At 41.1% G+C, this 21,065-nt stretch overlaps 1 protein-coding gene across 1 annotated transcript in view; it reads right to left on the bottom strand.

Moving 5' to 3' along the window:
• Positions 1–20,713, bottom strand: part of LOC100390645 (ubiquitin-conjugating enzyme E2 N) — a 35,858-nt gene extending 15,145 nt beyond the window's left edge. Inside the window, exon 1 of the mRNA XM_002752901.5 lies at positions 20,605–20,713. Within this exon, the coding sequence (XP_002752947.1) occupies positions 20,605–20,634 (30 nt within the window). The 5' untranslated portion in view covers positions 20,635–20,713. The remainder of the gene's footprint in view (positions 1–20,604) is intronic.
• Between the last annotated feature and the right edge of the window lie 352 nt (positions 20,714–21,065).

Genomic DNA, 21,065 nt, shown 5'->3' on the forward strand with positions numbered 1-21,065 from the left:
TCGTTTTCTATGGTGTCTGATTTGATGAATGACATAACACTTCATTGCCTGAACTTTTTTTAGCACCAGATCAAAAAATAAAAATAAGACTTTTGTGATTTAAATAATGTAGCTGTCTTTCTGTCTTAATGAACTCTGCATGAGGAATGGTTTGACAGTGATGTCTCAGAACGCTGAATGAAAAGGAAGGACCTAGAACTCAGTAACACAGTTCACTGGGATTGCTGTGTGCCATGGTCCTAAAGGCACTATTAACAAACCCATTGCATATTTTAAGATTCTGAGAGTGGGTATATAACTTAGTAGATGAGGTAGGAAATGTTCTTCTGTATTCATCTTGAATTAAAATTAGGGAAATTTTTTAAAAGCCTGTTTCTAAATCATGAGATTTATTAGCAAAAACTAGTGAACTCGATTTTTTCTTTAATCCAGCTTTTATGTCAAAAATGATGTAGATTGTGGGGTTTTTTCTTTCAAAAAATTTTACTTGGTTTTTCATACTGGTAATTCATTTCAGGCCCTTATGTGTAATTTTAGACATCTGTCTATTTTTGACTATTAAACAATGGTAAGTCCTCCACTCCTATGTTCCTTTACCTCCCACTCCTTAGTATAATGTTGGAGATGGGAGCTTAAGAAAATTGTAAAAATTTTAAGTAACTTGTAGAAAATAGAAAAACTCACCTGTAGTGAAAGCATTTAGAACAAAACGAGATTTGTCGTATGTGTGCAGCACTCCCTGTGCATTGTAAGCTAAGAAATAATCCAGTCTGGAGAGAAATGCAGTAGTTACCAATAAGATAGCAACAGAGTTCTAGTGGTAGCATTCTGTGCTTGACATCAACAAGCACACTGCACACACTATATAGTGTGTTGCACACAGTGTGAGCAAAGAAGTCACCGTGATGTGATTCTGAAGTTTGTTCCTGGCTCCTCTTTTCTTTGGCCCTCCTGAGGAATGTATGAGGTACCTAATAATTCTTAATATGATTTCTGCTTAACTAGCCAAAGTTGGCTTCTGTTGGTTGCTAAAAATAAAGTCTAAACTCAATAGGAAAGGAAGTGAAGAAAAGGTAAGCGTTAACAGACCAGGGCAGGAGAGGGCTGGGGGCTGGTAAAGAAGCTAAGTATCTCTTTGGGATTAAATGAGGTCAAAAGAGGAGAGGGTACAAGTCAACTAATCTCTTTATCCAAGAACTTCTACTTAAAAGTTTTTCAAGGAGAAGCTAATTTCACACTAGAAAGTTAAATTCAACTAATCAGCCTGGTGTACCTGGAGCGGGGTGGGAGGAAGAGTCTCAAGAGTTAGCACATCTGAATTTAATTTCAATTTTAATTATATCAATTTGATAAGCGACCATACACAAATCATTTACCTCTCTAGCCTTCTAAAATGTCCCTTGAACACTGAAAAGGTTCTCTCTAGCACTAATATTGAACACTCTATCATTATCAGAATGAGTTAAATCTAATTGCTATATGCTTCTTTCTACTGGAAGGTCCCCTTTTGTAATAATATTCTTTAGGCCTGTAATTACTGTTCTAGTCTTCCTTGCTGAAGGAGGATATCATGAACTGTAACCCTGGTATTTATGCCAACGTTCAATATCTAAATAAAGAAGAAATTAGTTGCTAAAGGCACCTGCTTTTTTCCCCCAGTTTTTCTTTTCACTTACTGGTTAAAGAAAAACATTAATCTAAATAAAATTAGCCATTCTCCTAATAACCAAAATCCAGTTAACATTCTAGAATGTTTATTTTTTTGTTCTGATAAAGACAATGCCCTTAAGAACAGTTTAATATGTTTAAATTTCTCCATTCATGTGTCACTGTAGCCTGCTTTCTTCAAGGCTGGTTGATTTACAGACAAATGAATATTCTTTAAAAACCATATGGTGTAAACAGATACTTTTCCTGGCCTACAAGCTAGTGACTATACTAGGATAGCTACCATGTACTACTTATTCGACCCTTTTACTTCAGGTTACTTCTGGTTTCAAATGCAGCAATCACAACAAAATTTAATGCCTGAGGACTCCATAACAGGTAAGGCAAGACAAGAACAGATGAAAGCAGAGTGGTTGAACTTTTCAGTGAAACAAACAAGTTACATTTCACTCAGATTTGCATTTTCAATCCAATTGTACCACTAACACAATTTTGTACAAAATCCAAACCATCAGGAAAGAAAAATTAAAATAGTCCTTCACACTCTGCATACTGACTCTGAGATAAATTAGGAAGCATGGAAGTCTGCTGATATTAGATGGTTGTCTCCCTCTCAGAAAGCATCCTCTGGCAGGGTTAACCATACCCCAAAGCTTCAGGAGAGGACCATTCGTATGACAGTCTGCATAAATGGTGCCCCTTGTAGTTATGCAGTGAAAGGGCCTAAATACTTTGGAGTAAAGAATAAAACTTCAATTTAGCAGCAGCAAAAATCAACTTTATTATTACCTAACCCATGGAAAATGGATTACATATATAATTCTAATAAAATCAGAATGTTATTTACCAAAAACATCCACTGTTGATGGATAGCAAAATCTATGTCTCACTTCAGAGAGCTATATTTAATGTTATCTATTTTGTGAAACAAATACATAAATGAACAAACCATTTTCCCACATACTAGGGAAGTCATTCAGTCTTTTTATGTTTATGGTGAAGTATCATCTTTGCAAAGTCAGAAAACAGTAATAACTAACGCTATATAAAGCTCAGTATTATGGTAAGGTCTGTTCTTTACACTCTTATCCTTCCAATTACCATAGGGCTAGATTAGTATATTAAGCAGATAAAGAAGCAGAGAGGTCAAATGAGGTTGCCCAAGCTAATATTTGGCAGAGCTAGAAATCAGAGACTCAGAGTCTGGCCTCAGATTCTTGTTTCTGTTTTTTTTTTTTTTTTTTTTTGAGATGGAGTTTCACCCTGTCACCCAGGCTGGAGTGCAATGGCACGATCTCGGCTCACCATCACCTCCCAGGTCCAAGCGAGTCTCCTCCCTCAGCCTCCAGAGTAGCTGAGATTACAGGTGCACCCTACCATACCCAGCTAATTTTTTCGTATCTTAAGGAGAGACAAGGTTTCACCATGTTGGCCAGGCTGGTCTTGAACTCCTAAGCTTGTGATCTGCCCCGGCTCCAGTCTTAAGAGATCCAGCTGGACTAAATAACTGTGCTGAGGTTATAGGTGTGAGCTACCATGCCAAGCCTGACTTCAGATTGTTAGTTCCTGCCATATATAACCACACATTTCATATTCCCTAAATCAGTGTTTTGCTCTAGAGAATTAGGAAATAAGGCTGTCTGAGCAATAAAACATTATTTTAGTCATAAAAAGCAGCATTTCTATCATCTTGAAAGTCAACTGTCAGTTAAGAGGTCAGCAACAGACTAGAGGAGTGAACCTTCTGCAAGCCATCCCTTACATACTTTGTTACCTTACTGTCTCTCCAACTAAACTAGTTCCTAGAGGTCAAGGCCTGGGTCTAATGTTTGCAACCCCAATGCTGGGCACTACAGTGTGTCTCACATTCCTTACCGGTTAAAGAACACATCAACTGCAGAACAACTGAGACCAACCCCACAGAGGAAAGAAAATTACTGACTGGGTAAAAAGAAAATTCATGAACTTCCAAAAATGGTAAGCCTAGCCAGGTAGTAGCTGTAAAGGGCAGGAGTATGCAGAAAAAAAGACTTGTAAGGCTCCAAACCCAATCTTTACAAACTATTTCACACTTCTGTCCAAAAGCCTTAGCTTTGACACTATCCCTACAGATCAGACACTTAAATGGACCAAATATGAAGCACCAGAGATACAAGCCTTATCTTTCTTTTGCCCCTTTAGGCAGTTTCAACAATCTAATAAGGCCCTTCCCCTTCCCCTTAAAAAGAAAAATCTAATAAACATTTTCCTCAATTTAAAAAATGATCATTCCCTCAATACTTACAAGTTGACACATTAAAGATTCTTCCCCCTACCTCAAGGTTTTGGGAAGAATCGGAAACAGCTTGGTTAGAGACTTTAATAGTTCACAGATTATCGCCGGGCACAGTGGCTCACGCCTGTAATCCCAGCACTTTGGGAGGCCAAGGTAGGCAGATCACAAGGTCAAGAGATCGAGACCATCCTGGCCAACATAGTGAAACCCCGTCTCTACTAAAAATAACAAAAAATATTAGCTGGGCATGGTGGTGCACGCCTGTAGTCCTAGCTACTGGGGAGGCTGAGGCAGGAGAATTGCTTGAATCCAGGAGATGGAGGTTGCAGTGAGCCGAGGTCATGCTACTGCACTCCAGCCTGGCACCTGGTGATGGAGTGAGACTCTGTCTCAAAAAAAAAAAAAAATTCACAGATTATCAATTAGGTCTGAAATTTCATCTTTAAGAGATCCAGCTGGAGTAAATAACTCAGCTGATTTTTTTATTCTTCTGTGATTTCAGAAGATTATGTTGTCCTGCACTACTAAGCCAGAGAAGGAAATGATCCAGACAACTCAGATTTTAATGTAACTGAAATAAGCACAGACTTACATATTAGAACAGATGTATTACAATAGAGTACCCATGTACAATAATATTGGGCCAAATTCATCCACTTCATGAGAATAGCTTGAGTCTCTGAAAGCATGTAACGATACATTCAAAGAATATAAACGCTGGAATCAGTTCTTGCTAGCGACATGAGCCAGCAATGTATTATGTGAAACTGCACCCAAAAACAAATAAAAAGGCTACAAAGTCATAAAAATAGCCCTTAGAAAAACAGTAGTTTTCTTGAAGAAGGAAATCAGGTGGCTGGAACACAGGTAGGAGACACCCTGCAAATCAAACAATGGGTAGGAATCCATCACCTAAGCTTAATTAAAACAAAAGCAAAAAAACCCTATAAAACCCCTAATCCGAAGGCCGGGCGCGGTGGCTCAAGCCTGTAATCCCAGCACTTTGGGAGGCCGAGGCGGGTGGATCACGAGGTTAAGAGATCGAGACCATCCTGGTCAACATGGTGAAACCCCGTCTCTACTAAAAATACAAAAAATTAGCTGGGCATGGTGGCGCGTGCCTGTAATCCCAGCTACTCGGGAGGCTGAGGCAGGAGAATTGCCTGAACCCAGGAGGTGGAGGTTGCGGTGAGCCTAGATCGCGCCATTGCACTCCAGCCTGGGTAACAAGAGTGAAACTCCATCTCAAAAAAATAAATAAATAAAAATAAAATAAAACCCCTAATCTGGCAAGTCAGAAGCAAAGCCACATACTGCTACATCTCAAGGGCTTCTTACCCGTCCTCATCTATCATGGGCTGGGCCAGGTCAGGCAGTTTTCTATCTTTAAAATCTCTACCTTAGGAAACTACTAAGTAAACATACAAAGTCAATCAATGTCTCTCACTTTCCTTCTACACTCTGTGATCCTGGAGGTGGGACTCTGACCGGGGTTCCTAGTTTAAGTCTGCAGATAAGTGGGTGTTAAGGGGAAACTGCAAGAGAGGACAGTGGTGTTTCCCCTCTCATGGGTGCATCAGCACATTTTTTTTTAAAGCTTATCAGCTATCGTTAAGTGTTAGTGTATTTTATGTGTGGCCTAAGACAGTTCTTTTTTTTTTTTTGAGACAGAGTCTTACTCTGTCGCCCAGGCTGGAATGCAGTGGTACAATCTCAGCTCACTGCAGCCTCTGCTTCCTGGGCTGAAGCAATTCTCCCACCTCAGACTTCCAAGTAGCTGGGATTATAAGCGTGTGCCACCACACCTGGATAATTTTTTGTATTTTTAGTAGAGACAAGGTTTCACCATGCAGTCCAGGCTGGTGTCTAACTCCTGACCTCAAGAGATCAGCCTGCCTTGGCCTCCCAAAGGGCTCGAATTATAGGCATGAGCCACTGTGTCCAGCCGCAGGACAATTCTTATTCCAATGTGGCCAAGGGAAGCCAAACGTTTGGAAACCCTGTTCTAAAGCAATGCAGGCTTCAAATGTGACTAGTTTTATGAGAGCCAATACAGATTATCTGTCTCCTAAAAATTCTACCTTGCTTCCCTTCAGCACTGTCACTTAATAAGAGATTTTATTTAGAAAATGCTTCTGCTAAAATATTTACAAAGGAATGAAGTACTAATATATGCTACAATATACATGAAACTTGAAAACATGCTAAATGAAAGAAGCCAGACAGAAAAGGCCATAGGCAGTATGATTCCATTTACAAGCGTAAATCCATAGAATCAGAAAGCAGATAAATGGTTGCCAGGGACTAGGGAAGTAAAGGTAGAGTGACTAATGGGTACAGGGATTTTCTTTTTGGGGTGACAAAAATCTTCTGGAATTAGCAAGTGATGATGTTGCACTACTTTGTGAATATATTTTTTAAAAATCACTAAACTGTTCACTTTGGGTGGGTAAATTTTATGGTATGAGAATTATACCTCACAAAAAAAATAAAGCATTTGAGTTTTCCTTCTATTTTCAAAGAGATTTTGGAATCTTACCTATGAATTAGAGATTGGAATAGTAAAAGTGAAGGGGAAATAATTTAGTACTATTATTTGACTATTTAGCATACAACATATTCAGTGTGTTAACAAAGTTTTATTTAGTTAGGTTTCTGAGACAGGGTGTTGCTGTATTGCACAGGCTGGAGTATTGGCTCAGTGCAGCCTCAACCTCCCAGGCTCAAGTGATCCTCCCATTTCAGCCTCCCAACCAATAGCCGGGACTACAGATATGTGCCACTACATCTGGCTACTTTTGTATTTTTTTGTAGAGACAGGGTTTCTCCATGCTGCCCAGGCTGTTCTCGAACCCCTGGACTCAAGCAACCTATGTGCCTCAGCCTCCCAAAGTGCTGGGATCACAGGCATGAGCCACTGCACCCAACCAACAGAATTTTTAGCAATGAATATATATTCATGAACTATGCTTCTAAAGAAAGTAAACTTCAAATTAAAAGATTACTTTTGAAGTTAAGTATCTGCGATCCAAGCACAGACATGCTGACTCACATTACACAGTCTTAGCACTACTCAAATATCTCCCTGGGTTTGGTATGTCTAACCTAGATGACATTCTACTCCCCTATCCTACTTTTCTACTTATGCGTCAATATTCAGCTTAAATATCACCCTCTAAAAATCTTTCCCTAAACCAATCTTGAGGGTTTTCCAGGCCAGGCTGTCACTTCTTTGGTGTTCCCAGTGATACTTTTGTATTCCGTATACAAAGCAGCACTAGTTGTATCATTTTACTTTTGTCACCCATTCTACCTCTCTTTCTTTGCATTGAAGCCAAGCACACACATGACCAGTGTCTCTGCAAAGTGTACACTATAGTCATCTGGAACTCTTAAAACAACAAAAATATGTTGGGCTGGCAAAGTTAAATTTACAACTATCGCCAGGTAATTCCAATGCATAACCATGAATTAAGTACTCAGACTAGAAACAAGTGTTCAGAGAAAATATCCCGTAGATTCTTGTCTTGGCATTGTTGTCAATACATCAGCAGCCCTGCCAATTAAACTGGGAGAATAGGCAAGGTTTGGCCAAGTAATTCTCTAATCACAGTCAGCGCAGGCCCCTGAATAGAGCTTGCAGCACTTGTAGTTTAACCCGAACCACAACAATAAAAACAAGGTGCTTCATCAGCAAGTGTAGCCTGGGAACTGTGGCTCATGCCTATAATCCCAGTACTTTGTGAGGCGGAAGCAGGAGGATTACAAGGTTAGGAGTTCGAGACCAGCCTGGCCAACATGATGAAACCCTGTCTCCACTAAAAATACAAAAAATTAGCTGGGTGTGGGTGGGCACCTGTAATCCCAGCTACTCAGGAGGCTGAGGGAGGAGAATTGCTTGAACCTGGGAAGTAGAGGTTGCAGTGAGCTGAGATCTTAACACTGCACTCCAGCCTGGGTGACAGAGCGAGACTTTGTCTCGGGAAAAAAAAAAGAAGAAAAGAAAAGTGTTAGTATGAGTAGCTTTTACAGCTAAAGGTAAGAAACATCAAGATTTATAGCTGTAAATATCTGTGCCTCCAACTGTGAAAAGAAATAATTTTTTTTATTAGGGTCAAAAGCAAGAATTTTATGTGTTGGCATAGGGGGTATTATTCCTTATTCAGTCAGGTACAAATCTCCTCCTTCAATTGAAAACACAAAACTCAACTTGATATGTAAATGAATGCAAGACATAATGGAGCTGAAAAATTCCTATTGCCTAGTATTTACTATACTATACTTTTAATCATTGTATTTTAGAGTGTACTCCTTCTGCTTATTTAAAAAAAAAAATGTTAACTGTAAAGCAGGTTCAGCCAGGTCCTTCAGGGGGTATTCCAGAAGGTATTGCTGTCATAGGAGATGACAGATCCATGTATGCTTACTGCCTCCTGAAGACCTTCAAGTGGGACAAGAGGAGTTGGAAGACAGTAATACTGATGATCCTGAATAAGCCTAGCATGTGTGTGTCTGTCTTTTAGTTTTTCACAAAAAAGTTTTTAAAAAAAATATTATAATAGGAAAAAAAAGCTTACAGGATATAAAGAAAAAATATTTTTGCACAGCTGTATAATGTGTTTTAAGCTAAATGTTAACACAAAAGTTTAAAACACTTCAGTTTATAAAATTAAAAAGTGACAGTTACAGTAAGCCAAAGTTTATTACTGAAGAAACATTTAAAAAAAAATAAATGTTTTGGTGTAGCCTAAGTGTACAATGCTTACACAGTCTATATACGTAGTGTATAGTACTGTCACAGGCTTTCAAATCCACTCACTCACTGACCTCCAGTTCTGCAAGCTCCCTTCGTGGTAAGTGCCCTATACAGGTATACCATATTTTATCTTTTTCTTTTTTTTGGGGGGGGGGAGACAGAGTCCCACCCTGTCACCAAGCTGGAATGCAGTAGCGATCTCGCTCAATGCAATCTCCGCCTCCAAGCGATTTTCCTGCCTCAGACTTGGAGTAGCTGAGACTATAGGCACATATCACCACACCCAGCCAAGTTTGGTGTTTTTAGTAGAGATGGGGTTTCACTATGTTGGCTAGGGTGGTCTCGATCTCTTGACCTCATGATCCGCCCACCTCAGCCTCCCAAAGTGCTGGGACTGCAGGCGTGAGCCACCACGCCTGGCCCATTTTTTATCTTTTATATCAGATTTTTACTGTACCTTTCCTATTGTGGTACACAAATACCACTGTATTACAAATGCCTACAGTATTCAGTACAATAACATGCTATATAAGTTTATAGCCTAGGATCAACAGACTATACCATATAGCCTAGGTGTGTAGTAGGCTACAATATCTAGCTTTGCATAAATACACTCTATAATGTTTGCATAATGATGAAATTGCCTATGGCACATTTCTCAGCAAGTATCTCCATCATTCAGTGATTCAAGACTGTATATTTTACTGGTAAGAAATAGTGGTCGAGTCCCTCCTCACCAGAACCACAAACTTCCTCAAATCCAGGACTGGGTGGGTAGGGAGGGGGAGGAAAAGAATATGCTATCCGGACCGGAGGCATTCCATCTTAAGGTGAACTGTGTTATTAAACAGGGTCTCATGTTTGTAAGAAAGTCTCTAATTAAATTACAATACACTTCTGATTTAAAAAAAAAAACAAGAAAGCGGCAGGCTCAGCGGTTCACACCTATAATCCCAGCACTTTGGAAGGCTGAGGATCACTTGAGCCCAGGAGTTCAAAACCAGCCTGGGCAATACAGGGAGACCCTGTCTCTACATTATGCATATACTTTTAAAATTAGTTGGGTATGGTAGTGTATGCCTGTGGTCCCAGCTACTTGGTAGGCTGAGGTGGGAAGCTGGGGCTGCAGTGAGCCATGATCATACCACTGCACTTCCAGCCTAGGCAACACACAAAGACCCTGCCTTAAAACAAACAAACAACAACAACAACAACAACAAAAAACCACAACCCCAAAACAAGAAAGCTAAGCACTTAGATCCTGTTCTTAAACATGTTTCCACTTCATGTGTTGAAATAAAAATACATGCATTGCCAGTTATTATCTAGGAACAGATATGTTCTGGCGTATTCTATCCTAAGTACCCACAGTTTACAGAACTAGACCACCTGGGTTTAAAGCACAGCCCTACAAACTACTAAATCCCTCTGTGCAGGTTTCCATAGCTGTAAAATGGAGATAATATTAATATCCATACATCATAAAACTGCTATTAGAATTAAGTAAATTAATGCATGTGACATGCTTAGAACAGTGCTTGGTACACAACACCAACGAAAGATGTCTATTTTTCCATAATAAAAACTATATGACCAACCTCACTTCAGGAACAGTTTCCACAGTGCATGCTGGTGAATGATTCACAGACTAAATATGAATTTCACAATTAGAAATACTTTGTTTGCCTAACAGTTTTTGATATGATCTCTTTGAATACAGTCATTAAACAGTTATAATTCTTCTTGACGAGACTGATTATATTATCCATCACATACTATATTTCTAGACCATGCCATGCTTTCTGTCTCTCCTTCCAGCTTCCATATCTGCTGCCCCATTTGCCCAAAACTCACTCACACTCCCTCCTTCTCTTGGCCTGGCCAACTCTTATTCTTTGAGTTTAAAAACACTTCCTCAACAGATACCTTTCCTTCATCCTTAAACTATGGAAAATCCTTTGCATTTCTCTTTTATAACACATCTTACTGTAATTTCTTGTTTCAGGACTATGTCTTTCATTACACAGGGATACCTTTCTTGTTCACCTGGATTACTGCTAAACACATATTATGCATTCAGTCAATGTCCAAGTAACTGAACTAAAATGCATCTTATGAATGACAAATCACAAGGTTACAGAAAACTGAAATTTGGCCGTGGGCTCTCCCTAAGGTTACTAAAACCACTTTGTCCCTGCCTCATACATAGTTAACATGGTAATCCAGTTGTCTTTAAGAGTCACAAAAAAACCAACTACTTACTAACATTTTCCTGAGTATAAACTATAAAGGAATCTTAAGAAAGTTGTAGAGCAATAAAAAAATCACTAATGGTCTCATGACATAAATTTACTAAATTTCTTTCTATTGTTTCCTTAACTACAACGCCTTCAATCCCTAGAACTGTAAAGACTTTGAAAATACAAATTGATTTGCCCAAAACTAACCAAACTGACAGAGACATAATGGGAAGGTATTGAAAACTAAAAAAAAAAAAAATTGAAAATCTAAAAACAGTCTTTTTTTTTCTTTGAGAGGGAGTCTCACTCTATCACCCAGGCTGGAGTGCAGTGGCGCAATTGCTCACTGCAACTTCTGCCTCCCGGGTTCAAGCGATTCTCCCAAGTAGCTGTGATTACAGGCACACGCCACCACACCCAGCTAATTTTTTTGTATTTTTAGTAGAGACAGGGTTTCACCATGTTGGCCAGACTGGTCTTGAACTCCTGATCTTAGGCGATCTGCCTGCCTTGGCCTCCCAAAGTGCTGGGATTACAGGCCCAGCCGCCAATTTTTTGTAATACAAAATACATCAACCTTAGATTCTGAAACCAGTGTCTAAAATTACTTTAAATTACAGTAAAATCCTAACTATTCAGAAGCATTCTCAGTTACTGGTCAATTCAGAACTGTACTCAAGAAATTTCAGAATAGCTTCATCCAGGATTTTTAAAGAATATAAAATGCCCCAATGGTGTCATGTAGCCCTTGAAATAATGATTAATAATTATTTCTGCTGATTCTGAGGGTTCTTAACCAATTATCCAGTTCCTCTAACCACACAGTCATGTTTCTGCCACCAGAGACCCTGGAGCCACCAATCACGTAACTTGGGAAGAAATTTTAAAAGCTGGTAAGATTTTAGCTGAAGTTAGAAGATTCCCTATTATTTGATAATTGGTATATCCATGGTGATTCCTTCATATACTACATGTGCAAAGAAATTTTCAACTCTATAATGAAACAACAGTCCAACTCATTTTTCACATACACACATAAGAACTTTTTCTTGATATAGCATTACTACATACACCATGCCTCTCAGATTTATTTTGTTTTTAGCAAGTAATACTGTGAGCTGGGCATGGTGACTCACACCTGTAATCCCAGTACATTGGGAGGCCAAGGCAGGTGGATCATGAGGTCAAGAGACTGAGACCATCCTAACACGGTGAAATCCTGTCTCTACAAAAAATACAAAAATTAGCCGGGCATGGTGGCACAATGCCTGTTGTTCCAGCTACTCAGGGAGGCTGAGGCAGGAGAATTGCTTGAACCTGGGAGGCAAAGGTTGCAGTGAGCCAAGATCGCGCCACCATACTCCAGCCCAGGTGACAGAGTGAAGACTCCCTCTCAAAAACAAAAAAGATAGTAACAAAAAAGATACAAATAAGGCACCTACATCAGAGCAATGATAACTACAACTGTAATGTCAAAAGCCTCTGCTGAATGCTTCTGTCCTCATTTCCTCGTTTCTAGTATTTTTCTATAGCACATAGGCATCCATAATTCATTATAACAGAAAACATGTGTTCAGAATCCATACAACTTGAATCTGTAGCATATTTTCTTCTAAATCCATTTATACAAAGGTAACCTATCCTATAAGGTATAGGGAAAAAAGAAGTTCTGAACTGCACATCAGGAATCTGGTCATCCAACTTCTTTGGCCTACAAATTCCTCACAGAGAAAGAAAAGGACAGAACAGATGTTCTCTAACGTGTAAAACTCTGGTTTTAAGAGTTTTACATTCGTGGAAAAAACTCCAAACTTCAGCAAAACAAATGCATAACATTTCTGGTCATAGTCATTTAGCACAGTGAATACTAAAGTGTTTGATAATTTGGCAAAACTCAACTTCAACTGTGCATGAGTTGATCAATCTGGACTAAAGGAACTGCTTGACACAGAGGAACTTAAAAAATAATACTGAACTGACTGCTATTTTTAACTTACTTTCAGTTATGTTCACATTTCATAATCAAAACATTAGATAGTATATTAAAACAGTATCTTTAGAGCCTGAAAGTTTAATCACTACCAAAGGCAGCAGGGATTCTTAACATAGGCACATGGAGACCTAGGGAATCTACAAATAAACTTGGCAAGTATCTGAATCCCCAGAGTCATATGTTAAAAAAATAGCTTTTTTTCCTAGGAAGAGGTCAGAAAATTCTGAAGTGAGTCAACTGAAAGAACTAAAGAACCACACTGTTCCTGGCCAAATTTTTACAAGTTTTCTGTTTGTTTGTTTTTTTTAATTCCAAAGGCGATCTTAATTACAATAAATAACAAATCCATCCTCATCATAGTAAGGTTATTTATTTATTTATTTTTTAGAGACAGGGTCTTGCCTCTACTACCCAGGCTGGGGTACAGTGGTGCATAGTTCACTGCAGCCTCAGCCTTCCGGCTTCAAGTGAACCTCCTGCCTCGGTCTCCTATTAGGATTACAGCATGAACTATCATGCCTGGCTAAGTTCCCCTCCCCCCACCCAGAGGTAGATAATTTCTGAAACATCAGGGTAAGTTTTTCATGCTGGAAAACTTACCCTGATGTTTAGTTGGAAAAACCATTATCAGTCAAGGATTTTCAGGGCTTAAAAACAACAAGTGAGTTTTCTAAATCACTTTTCTTACTCAATAATAATAATAACTTATGCACTAGAATATCTACCGAATGAGTGGCTTTTAAATAGTAATGGGAAAAATAATGCATGTACTTTTTAAAATCCTATTAAAAAAGTAAACTCAAGTCTCAACGTAAAATCAGACTGTATCCAATTTTTAAGAATTTGAAGCTAAATCACACCAAACAGAAAAGTCCGTTTTTCCACTGCACTTCAGCCTGGGTGACAGAGACCTTGTCTCAAAAAATTAATTAATTAAAGGTTTTTTGCTTGTTTGTTTAAAACGGAGTCTCATCCTGTTGCCCAGGGTGGAGTACAATAGCACAATCTCGGCTCATTGCAACCTCCACTTCCCAGGTTCAAGCGATTCTCCTGCCTCAGCCTCCGGAGTAGCTGGGATTACAGGCACGTGCCACTACGCCCGGCTAATTTTTTAGTAGAAACGGGGTTTCACCATGCTGGCCAGGCTGCTCTCGAACTCCTGGCCTCATGATCCACCCACCTCAGCCTCCCAAAGTGCTGAGATTACAGGCGTGAGCCACCTTGTCCGGCCGTATTTGTTTTAAGCAAATTTTTCAGCACCACAGAAAAGGGCCAGTGAGGGAGGAAGACGAAAAGTAAATTTTGGGAATGACTGGTAACAATTCTAATTTCAGCAGACTGGCTCACTAGGTTTTAATCAAATAAGTCAACCCCTAAGGTAAGGTAACTACTTTTTCCCTAGGCTATATTTTATCATTTTCATTATTATTATTATTATCATTATTTTGAGACAGGGTCTCGCTCTGTCACCCAGGCTGGAGTGCAGTGGTGCGATCTAGGCTCACTGCAGCCTCAACTCTGGACCAAACTGATCCTCCCACCTCAGTCTCCTGAGTAGCTGGGACTAAAGATGTGTGTCACGACCTGGCTAATTTTTGTTTTATTTTTTATAGAGACAAGGTCTCACTATGTTGTGCAGGCCAGTCTCAAATTCCTGGGATCAAGGAATCCTTCTGCCTCAGCCTCCTAAAGTACTGAGATTTCAGGCATGAGCCACATGCCCAGCCCTCATGATTTATTTTGAGAAGACAATTTATAGGAATGTCCATCACTATACCAATGTAACATGTAAAGCTGAAACAGATTTGGTTTTGACCAAGGACATAACTATACCTCTCATTTATCAGTTCCTGAAAGTGATTCTTCTTTATGACAGGATTATGGAGAAATTCTCATTTGAGGGATATTTTAGGTACCTCTTAACCTTTATGACTTAAAGCTTTAACTGTATACTTTTTTTTGGTGGAGACAGAGGTCTCGCTATGTTCCTCAGGCTGGTCCCAAACTCCTGGCTTCAAGCAATCCTTGGGCCTCTCAGTCTCCCAAAGAGCTGTTATTGTAGGTGTGAGCCACCGAGCCCAGCTTCAGTCACTGTTATTGGCTAAAAGAGCTTTGTTTCAGGAAATAAGGCAGAAAAACAAAACAACGTTCTAGCTAAAAACACAACTACCAAGACTCACACTTGTGCAAAATACCATACATACAAAACTTCATTACAGCATCGTTTATATAGCACAATTTAGGAAAAAGTTATGAATAAGCAATTATTTACAGCAAAGTCTAGGCCAGGCACAGTGGCTCATGCCTGTAACCCTAGCACTTTGGGAGGCCAAGGTGGAAGAATCACTTGAGCCTAGGAGCTCGAGAACAGCCTACACAACATGACAAGACCCTATCTCTATTGAAAAAGTATTAAAATTTCCAAGATTAAAAAAATAAAATAAAATAAAATAAAGTCTAACCACAAGATTTCATTAAACAGCCCTCTGAAAAAATGAGCCAAAGCTGGCCACTATGGTGCATGCCTGTAGTCCCAGCTACCGGAGGCTGAAGGTAGAGGATCACCTGTTATAAGGAGTTTGAGGCAGTATACAGTGTACTATGAACATGCCTGCGAAAAGTAACTGCATTCTAAGCTGGGCAAAAGCGGCAGTCTGTCTCTTCTAAAAAAAGTCAACTTGAAGATACATAGGTAGTTAGAGGGGGAGAGAAGAGTATCAGGGTATTTGCATGAGAAGGAGAAGACACCTAACTTACAGCACAAAGTTGCTCTAGTCTTTCTAGACACACAATAAAAATAGTGGTTGAAGCCAGGCACGGTTGCTCATACCTGTAATCCTAACACTTTGGGAGGCTAAGGCGGGTGGATCACTTGAGGAGTTTGAGACCAGCATGGCCAATGTGGTGAATCCCCATCTCTCCTAAAAATACAAAAATTAGCTGGGCTTGGTGGTGCATACCTGTAGTCCCAGCTACCTGGGAGACTGAGGCAGAATTGCTTGAACCTGGGAGATGGAAGCTGCAGTGACCCAAGACCATACCACTGTACTCCAGCCAGGGAGACACCATCTCAAAAAACAAACAAACACAAACAGTGGTGTCTAAGCAGGGGAACTGGAGTGCTGAAGGACAGATGAGGGATTCTCAATGTATCCTTCAGAGCCTTTCAAATGTGCTCTATGTGTGCTTTCCTAGTTAATAATATAAAAGATACATAACAGAATAGGCACACACACACACAAAATAACATAAAAGATTTATATGTTTTGTTTTTAAATGAGCTTATGAGTGGAAACTGAGACTAATTTTAACTTAGCTCAGACACTGGTTCAGACAGAATATAGTAAACAGTAACAATGTAAAATTATGATATAGAATAACAACTCTTCTAAAACTTTCTTCCAAAGAGATTAAGGCACATCTATTCAGTTAGTCAATTAATATTTCAGTACCTGCTATGCACCAAGAATTGGTCCAGGCACGAATGAGCAATGCCCAGAACACCCAAGAGTCCCTAATTTCATGAAGGTTTAATGGGGAATAGAGAGACATAAACTGTTAATAACATAACTTTGAAAAGTAATGAGCACTATACAGAAGAAAGGGAGATAGAAGGATCAAATTGCAGGGGAGGAAAAAGGGAAACTGGTTTATATCGTACAGGTTAGGTAGAGGATACAACATATGAGCTAAGAAGGGAACAATGGACAAAGCAAGCAATGCAATAAACAGGAGGAAAGCCTGGTGATTGGAATCAGCTCAACCACTTATTGTTCAGGATACCGCAAAGCAACAGTGTGGCTATAGTGGAGTGACTGAAGGAGAGAAGTACAGATGAGCTCAGAGGTAAGCAGATCCCAGATCAATGTAGGGCCTTATAGCTAGTGGGGGGAAAAGGCAAGATTCTAATGTAAGTGTGATGGAGAACCTCTACAGAGTTTTTAGCAGGGGAGTAACATGTTCTATATTTTAAGAAGGTAACACTAGCTGCTGTTCCAAAGTAGGCTAATACGCAGGCCAGGCAGTAAGTGATGGAAGTGAACAGAGGTTTGAAAGAAACAGAGGGAAAGTGTCTGATTGAGCATATATATATATTCAAAGCAGAACCTACAGAATTTACTACTGGATTAGATACAGGCATCTAAATGAGATAGCAACTAGGTGAACAGTAGTCCAGAAAATTACCTTATATTTATACAATTAGTCATTTTACAGTAACAAGAGACAAGGAAAGGTTACACTAATCAAGATCCAAATTCCACCTCTTGACACCTTTGGCTTAGGAAAGTCATCTAAGTCAGTTTCCAGACTGCAAAACATATTTTCTGTATCACAAAAATGTCTCTAAGAATCAAATGGTTAAGAAATCTACAGCTAGTTCTTTAAAGCCTGGGCGGTGGCTCACACCTGTAATCCCAGCACTTTGGGAGGCCAAGGTGGGGAGAATCACAAGGTTAGGAGTTCGAGAGCAGCCTGGCTAATATGGTGAAACCCCATCTCTACTAAAAATACAAAATTAGCCAAATGTGGTGGCATATGCCTGTAATCCCAGCTATTCGAGAGGCTGAGGCAGGAGAATTGCCTGAACCTGGGAGGCAGAGGTTGCAGTGGGCCAAGATTGTGCCACTGTACTCCAGCCTGGGCGACAGAGGGAGACTCCGTCGAAAGAAGAAAGAGAGGAGAGAAAGAGAGAAAGAGAAAGAAAGAGGAAGGAAGGAAGGAAGGAGAAAGGAGGGGAGAAGGAAAGGAAAAAGAAAAGAAAAAAGAATGAAATCTATAAATGTAAATAATGAACATTATACATTAGGAAAGCATAATATTAACAGTCATGCAAATCAAGCCACTTTATTTTATTATTTTCATTAGACTAGAATGGTAACACTGATGTTATAATCAACACTAAATTTCATCCTTTGAAAGTCAAAGGTCAGTCAGGGCACAGTAGTTCGTACCTGTAATCCGGGCACTTTGGGAGGTTGAGGTAGGTGGATTGTTGGAGATCAAGAGTTTGAGACCAGCCTGGACAACAGGGCAAAACCTTGTCTCTACAAAAATTAACTGAGTGTGGTGACATGCACCTTGCAGTTCCAGCTACTCAGGAGGCTGAGGTGGGAGGATCATCTAAGACCAGGAAATAAAGACTGTGGTGAGCCATGATCCTGTTACTGCACTTCAGCCTGGGAAGCAGTGAGACTGTCTCAAAAAAAGAAAAAAGAAAAAAGCCAAAGATCACCCAGAAATAAAACAAATTAACAGTCCAAGCAACAAAGGTATGCCCCTTTTGCCTCAGGAAAATACCACTACCCCAACTACTACACAGAACTTTGTATAGTAGTTGACAGAAAAGAGGCAAATTTTTAAAATAAATTCTGATCTTTTTTTTTTTTTTTTTAAAAAAAAGCATTTTCACTGATTATGGAACAACCTACATAACACAAACATGGGCACTTAAAAAAATCTATTATTTTAATCCTCTGTAAGGATCGGAGAAAACCATCCTTTTAAGCTATAAATGACATTAAACTAATAAGATAAAACCCAAATCAAGGCACCATTCATTAGATAGATGTTCTCAGCAAGACACCGTAAAATTAAGATTATATATTACAGTATGTTACTACTGTCTTAGTTTGAACAGCAAAATGTAATGCCCAGTGTTAATTAAATTACTATATGCCAAATGAATTAAATCATGAGGACTTCAACTTACTGCCTTAAACCATTTCTGTAAATTTATAAACAAGGTTCCACAGAATTTATTTTTTCATTCAAGGCTTTCATATTACTGTGTATATCTTCATAATCAAAAATGGAAAAAATGCTTGTTAAACGTTTAGATCACTATGTATTTTAGAGAATTATCATGAATGTCAACTTGCATTATATACTTAGTCAATAACCTAAGTAACAAAAACTCAAGGATATTTGGTGTATGGCTGTATCACTTCCTATTCATTTTTCAACTGGGGCCTCAATAAACATGATCTTTGGGGACCAGGTGACTGCATTATAACTAAAATCACATTGTAAGGACCTGCCAATACATAAGAAATGAGAGAAGTAAAACAGATTGTCAGTGAGCACTAGAGTCTAATAACGTGAACCTTCATAATGCGAAATCTGTTGTGTGTGCATTTGTCTAGGACTCTATCCAAGGAGTTTAAACTGTCAAAGAATTTCTACCATAGGAAAACGTCTTATTTCTCTATATCAAGCACCCTTAGGTCAAGGACACCTCCCTCATCTCAGATATATTTAAATGAAATTGCATGAAGCACTACACAGTACATGCATCTCCCTATAAATTTTACAAGAATGAACAAGATTAACATACACATTTGCCAGGTTATATCAAGCAAAATGATGCTGCAATTTCGTCACCTTAACTGGCGCATTTAGCCACACAAATGTTCAACTAATTTCCCTCATAAAAACTGACACAAAAATTTAAGATTTAGTTGTTGTGGATGGCAAGAAACATCTCACATCTGAAGACTTGTTAATATTTGGTGAAGACCAAATATTGGAGAAAGTTGCAGAGGGAGTGGTAATACACTATATTATATATATAAAAAAAAATTTTGGTGAAGACTTTACAAAATCAAAGAATTGAAAATGTTATGGATCAACATGTACTTGTCAAAGCACAGTATTAATAAACAACCAATTAATAATTAGAGCGCACCAAATCGAGAGGCAAAAGATTTCACAAGCTCCCCTATAGAGGCCAGGCAGGAAGATCTCTGAGGCCAGAAGTTTTGAGATCAGCCAGGGCACTACAGCGAGGCCCCATCTCTAAGAAAAAGAGAGCGCGGAGAAGAGAGAGAGAGAGAGAGAGAGAGAGAGAGAGAGAGAGAGAGGAGAGGAGAGGGAGAGAATCCCCCAGAACTGCGGCCCTCCCCCAGCCTTGCTGTTAAAACTATTTCCTCGGAACAGCTCTGAAAGAGTTTGCCAACCAGAGTAAAATCACTTCGCAAAGATAAACGAGCGGAAACGTATTTAGACGAGAACGCGGAAGCAAGGGGAGCGGGACGCGGAGCCCCCACGTTCCCGGACTCAGATAGCAGCGGTAGCCAGGGGCGAGCATGTGCTGACCGCGGCAAAGCACGGGCGGGCCTCCAGAGCCACCTCCCGGGGCGCAGGGCCCCGCCCGGCTTGACCCTCCCGGTTCATTCATTCTGCACCCGCGGCTGCTGCACCTCCGCGCCCCCGTCAGGGCCAAGAAGAGGGGCCCGGTGGCCGAGAGACCCTGTCGGGCCACAACCCCCGCCCGGAGTCCGAGCCCCCACCGCGATTCCCGCGCGCCCAAGGCCTCCGCCGTGGGGTGGTCTGAGAAGCTACGGAGGCCCGCGCCCAAGCCCAGAGTCCCGCAGCCTTGCTGCTCCACCCTCCGCCGGGGCTCGGGCCAGGACTCCCTAGCCCGACGGGTGGCCGCCTGGAAGCCCCCGGTCCCCGCTGCCCCGCTGCCCCGCTGCCCCGCCGCGGCCGGAAGTCTCCCCGGCGCCCCCTCCCCAGCACCCGACTTCCCTCTCCGCCGCGGCCAGACCCTCTCAGCGCCGGCTCAGGCCTTCCAGCGAGGGCCGCGAGCCGAAGGAGGCGAGAGGCCGTGCTGCCCGCCCAGCCGAGCCGACAAGAGCAGAGCGGAGGGCTGGAGGCCGGCCTGGGCGGTTACCTTGATGATCCTGCGGGGCAGCCCGGCCATCTTGTCAGAACCCGAGTTCGGCCTCTGGTCTCGTCTCCGGCTCCGCTCGCCTCACGCACGAGTGGAAGTCCCGAGCTCCACTTCCGGGGGACGTTACCGCGCTCGTCACCGCAGCTGCCGCCGAGGCCCCTCGGGAAATGTAGTCCCTGCTCCGGCGCGGGCTTGGACATGGGCGGGCTTCCCTCCGACCTGGACCCCTCCCCCGCGCACCCCGCCCCAACCCCGGTTGGGGGTGGCGGAAGTGACGCTCTGCGGCGGGGCAGGGACTTAGGAGAGGCGGCGCGGAGCTGTGGCGCTCGTGGCCGAGCCTGCCCACGACGGTGGTACTGCGCGGCTCGCGCGCGCGCGCGCGAGCCTCTTAACCGTAGCCACGCCCGCACCGGTGGGCGACGTAACAGAGGAACAGAGACCCGGCCTCCGACGTAGGCCAT

Source organism: Callithrix jacchus, chromosome 9 (genome assembly GCF_049354715.1).
Source record: "Callithrix jacchus isolate 240 chromosome 9, calJac240_pri, whole genome shotgun sequence".
Taxonomy (NCBI): domain Eukaryota; kingdom Metazoa; phylum Chordata; class Mammalia; order Primates; family Cebidae; genus Callithrix; species Callithrix jacchus.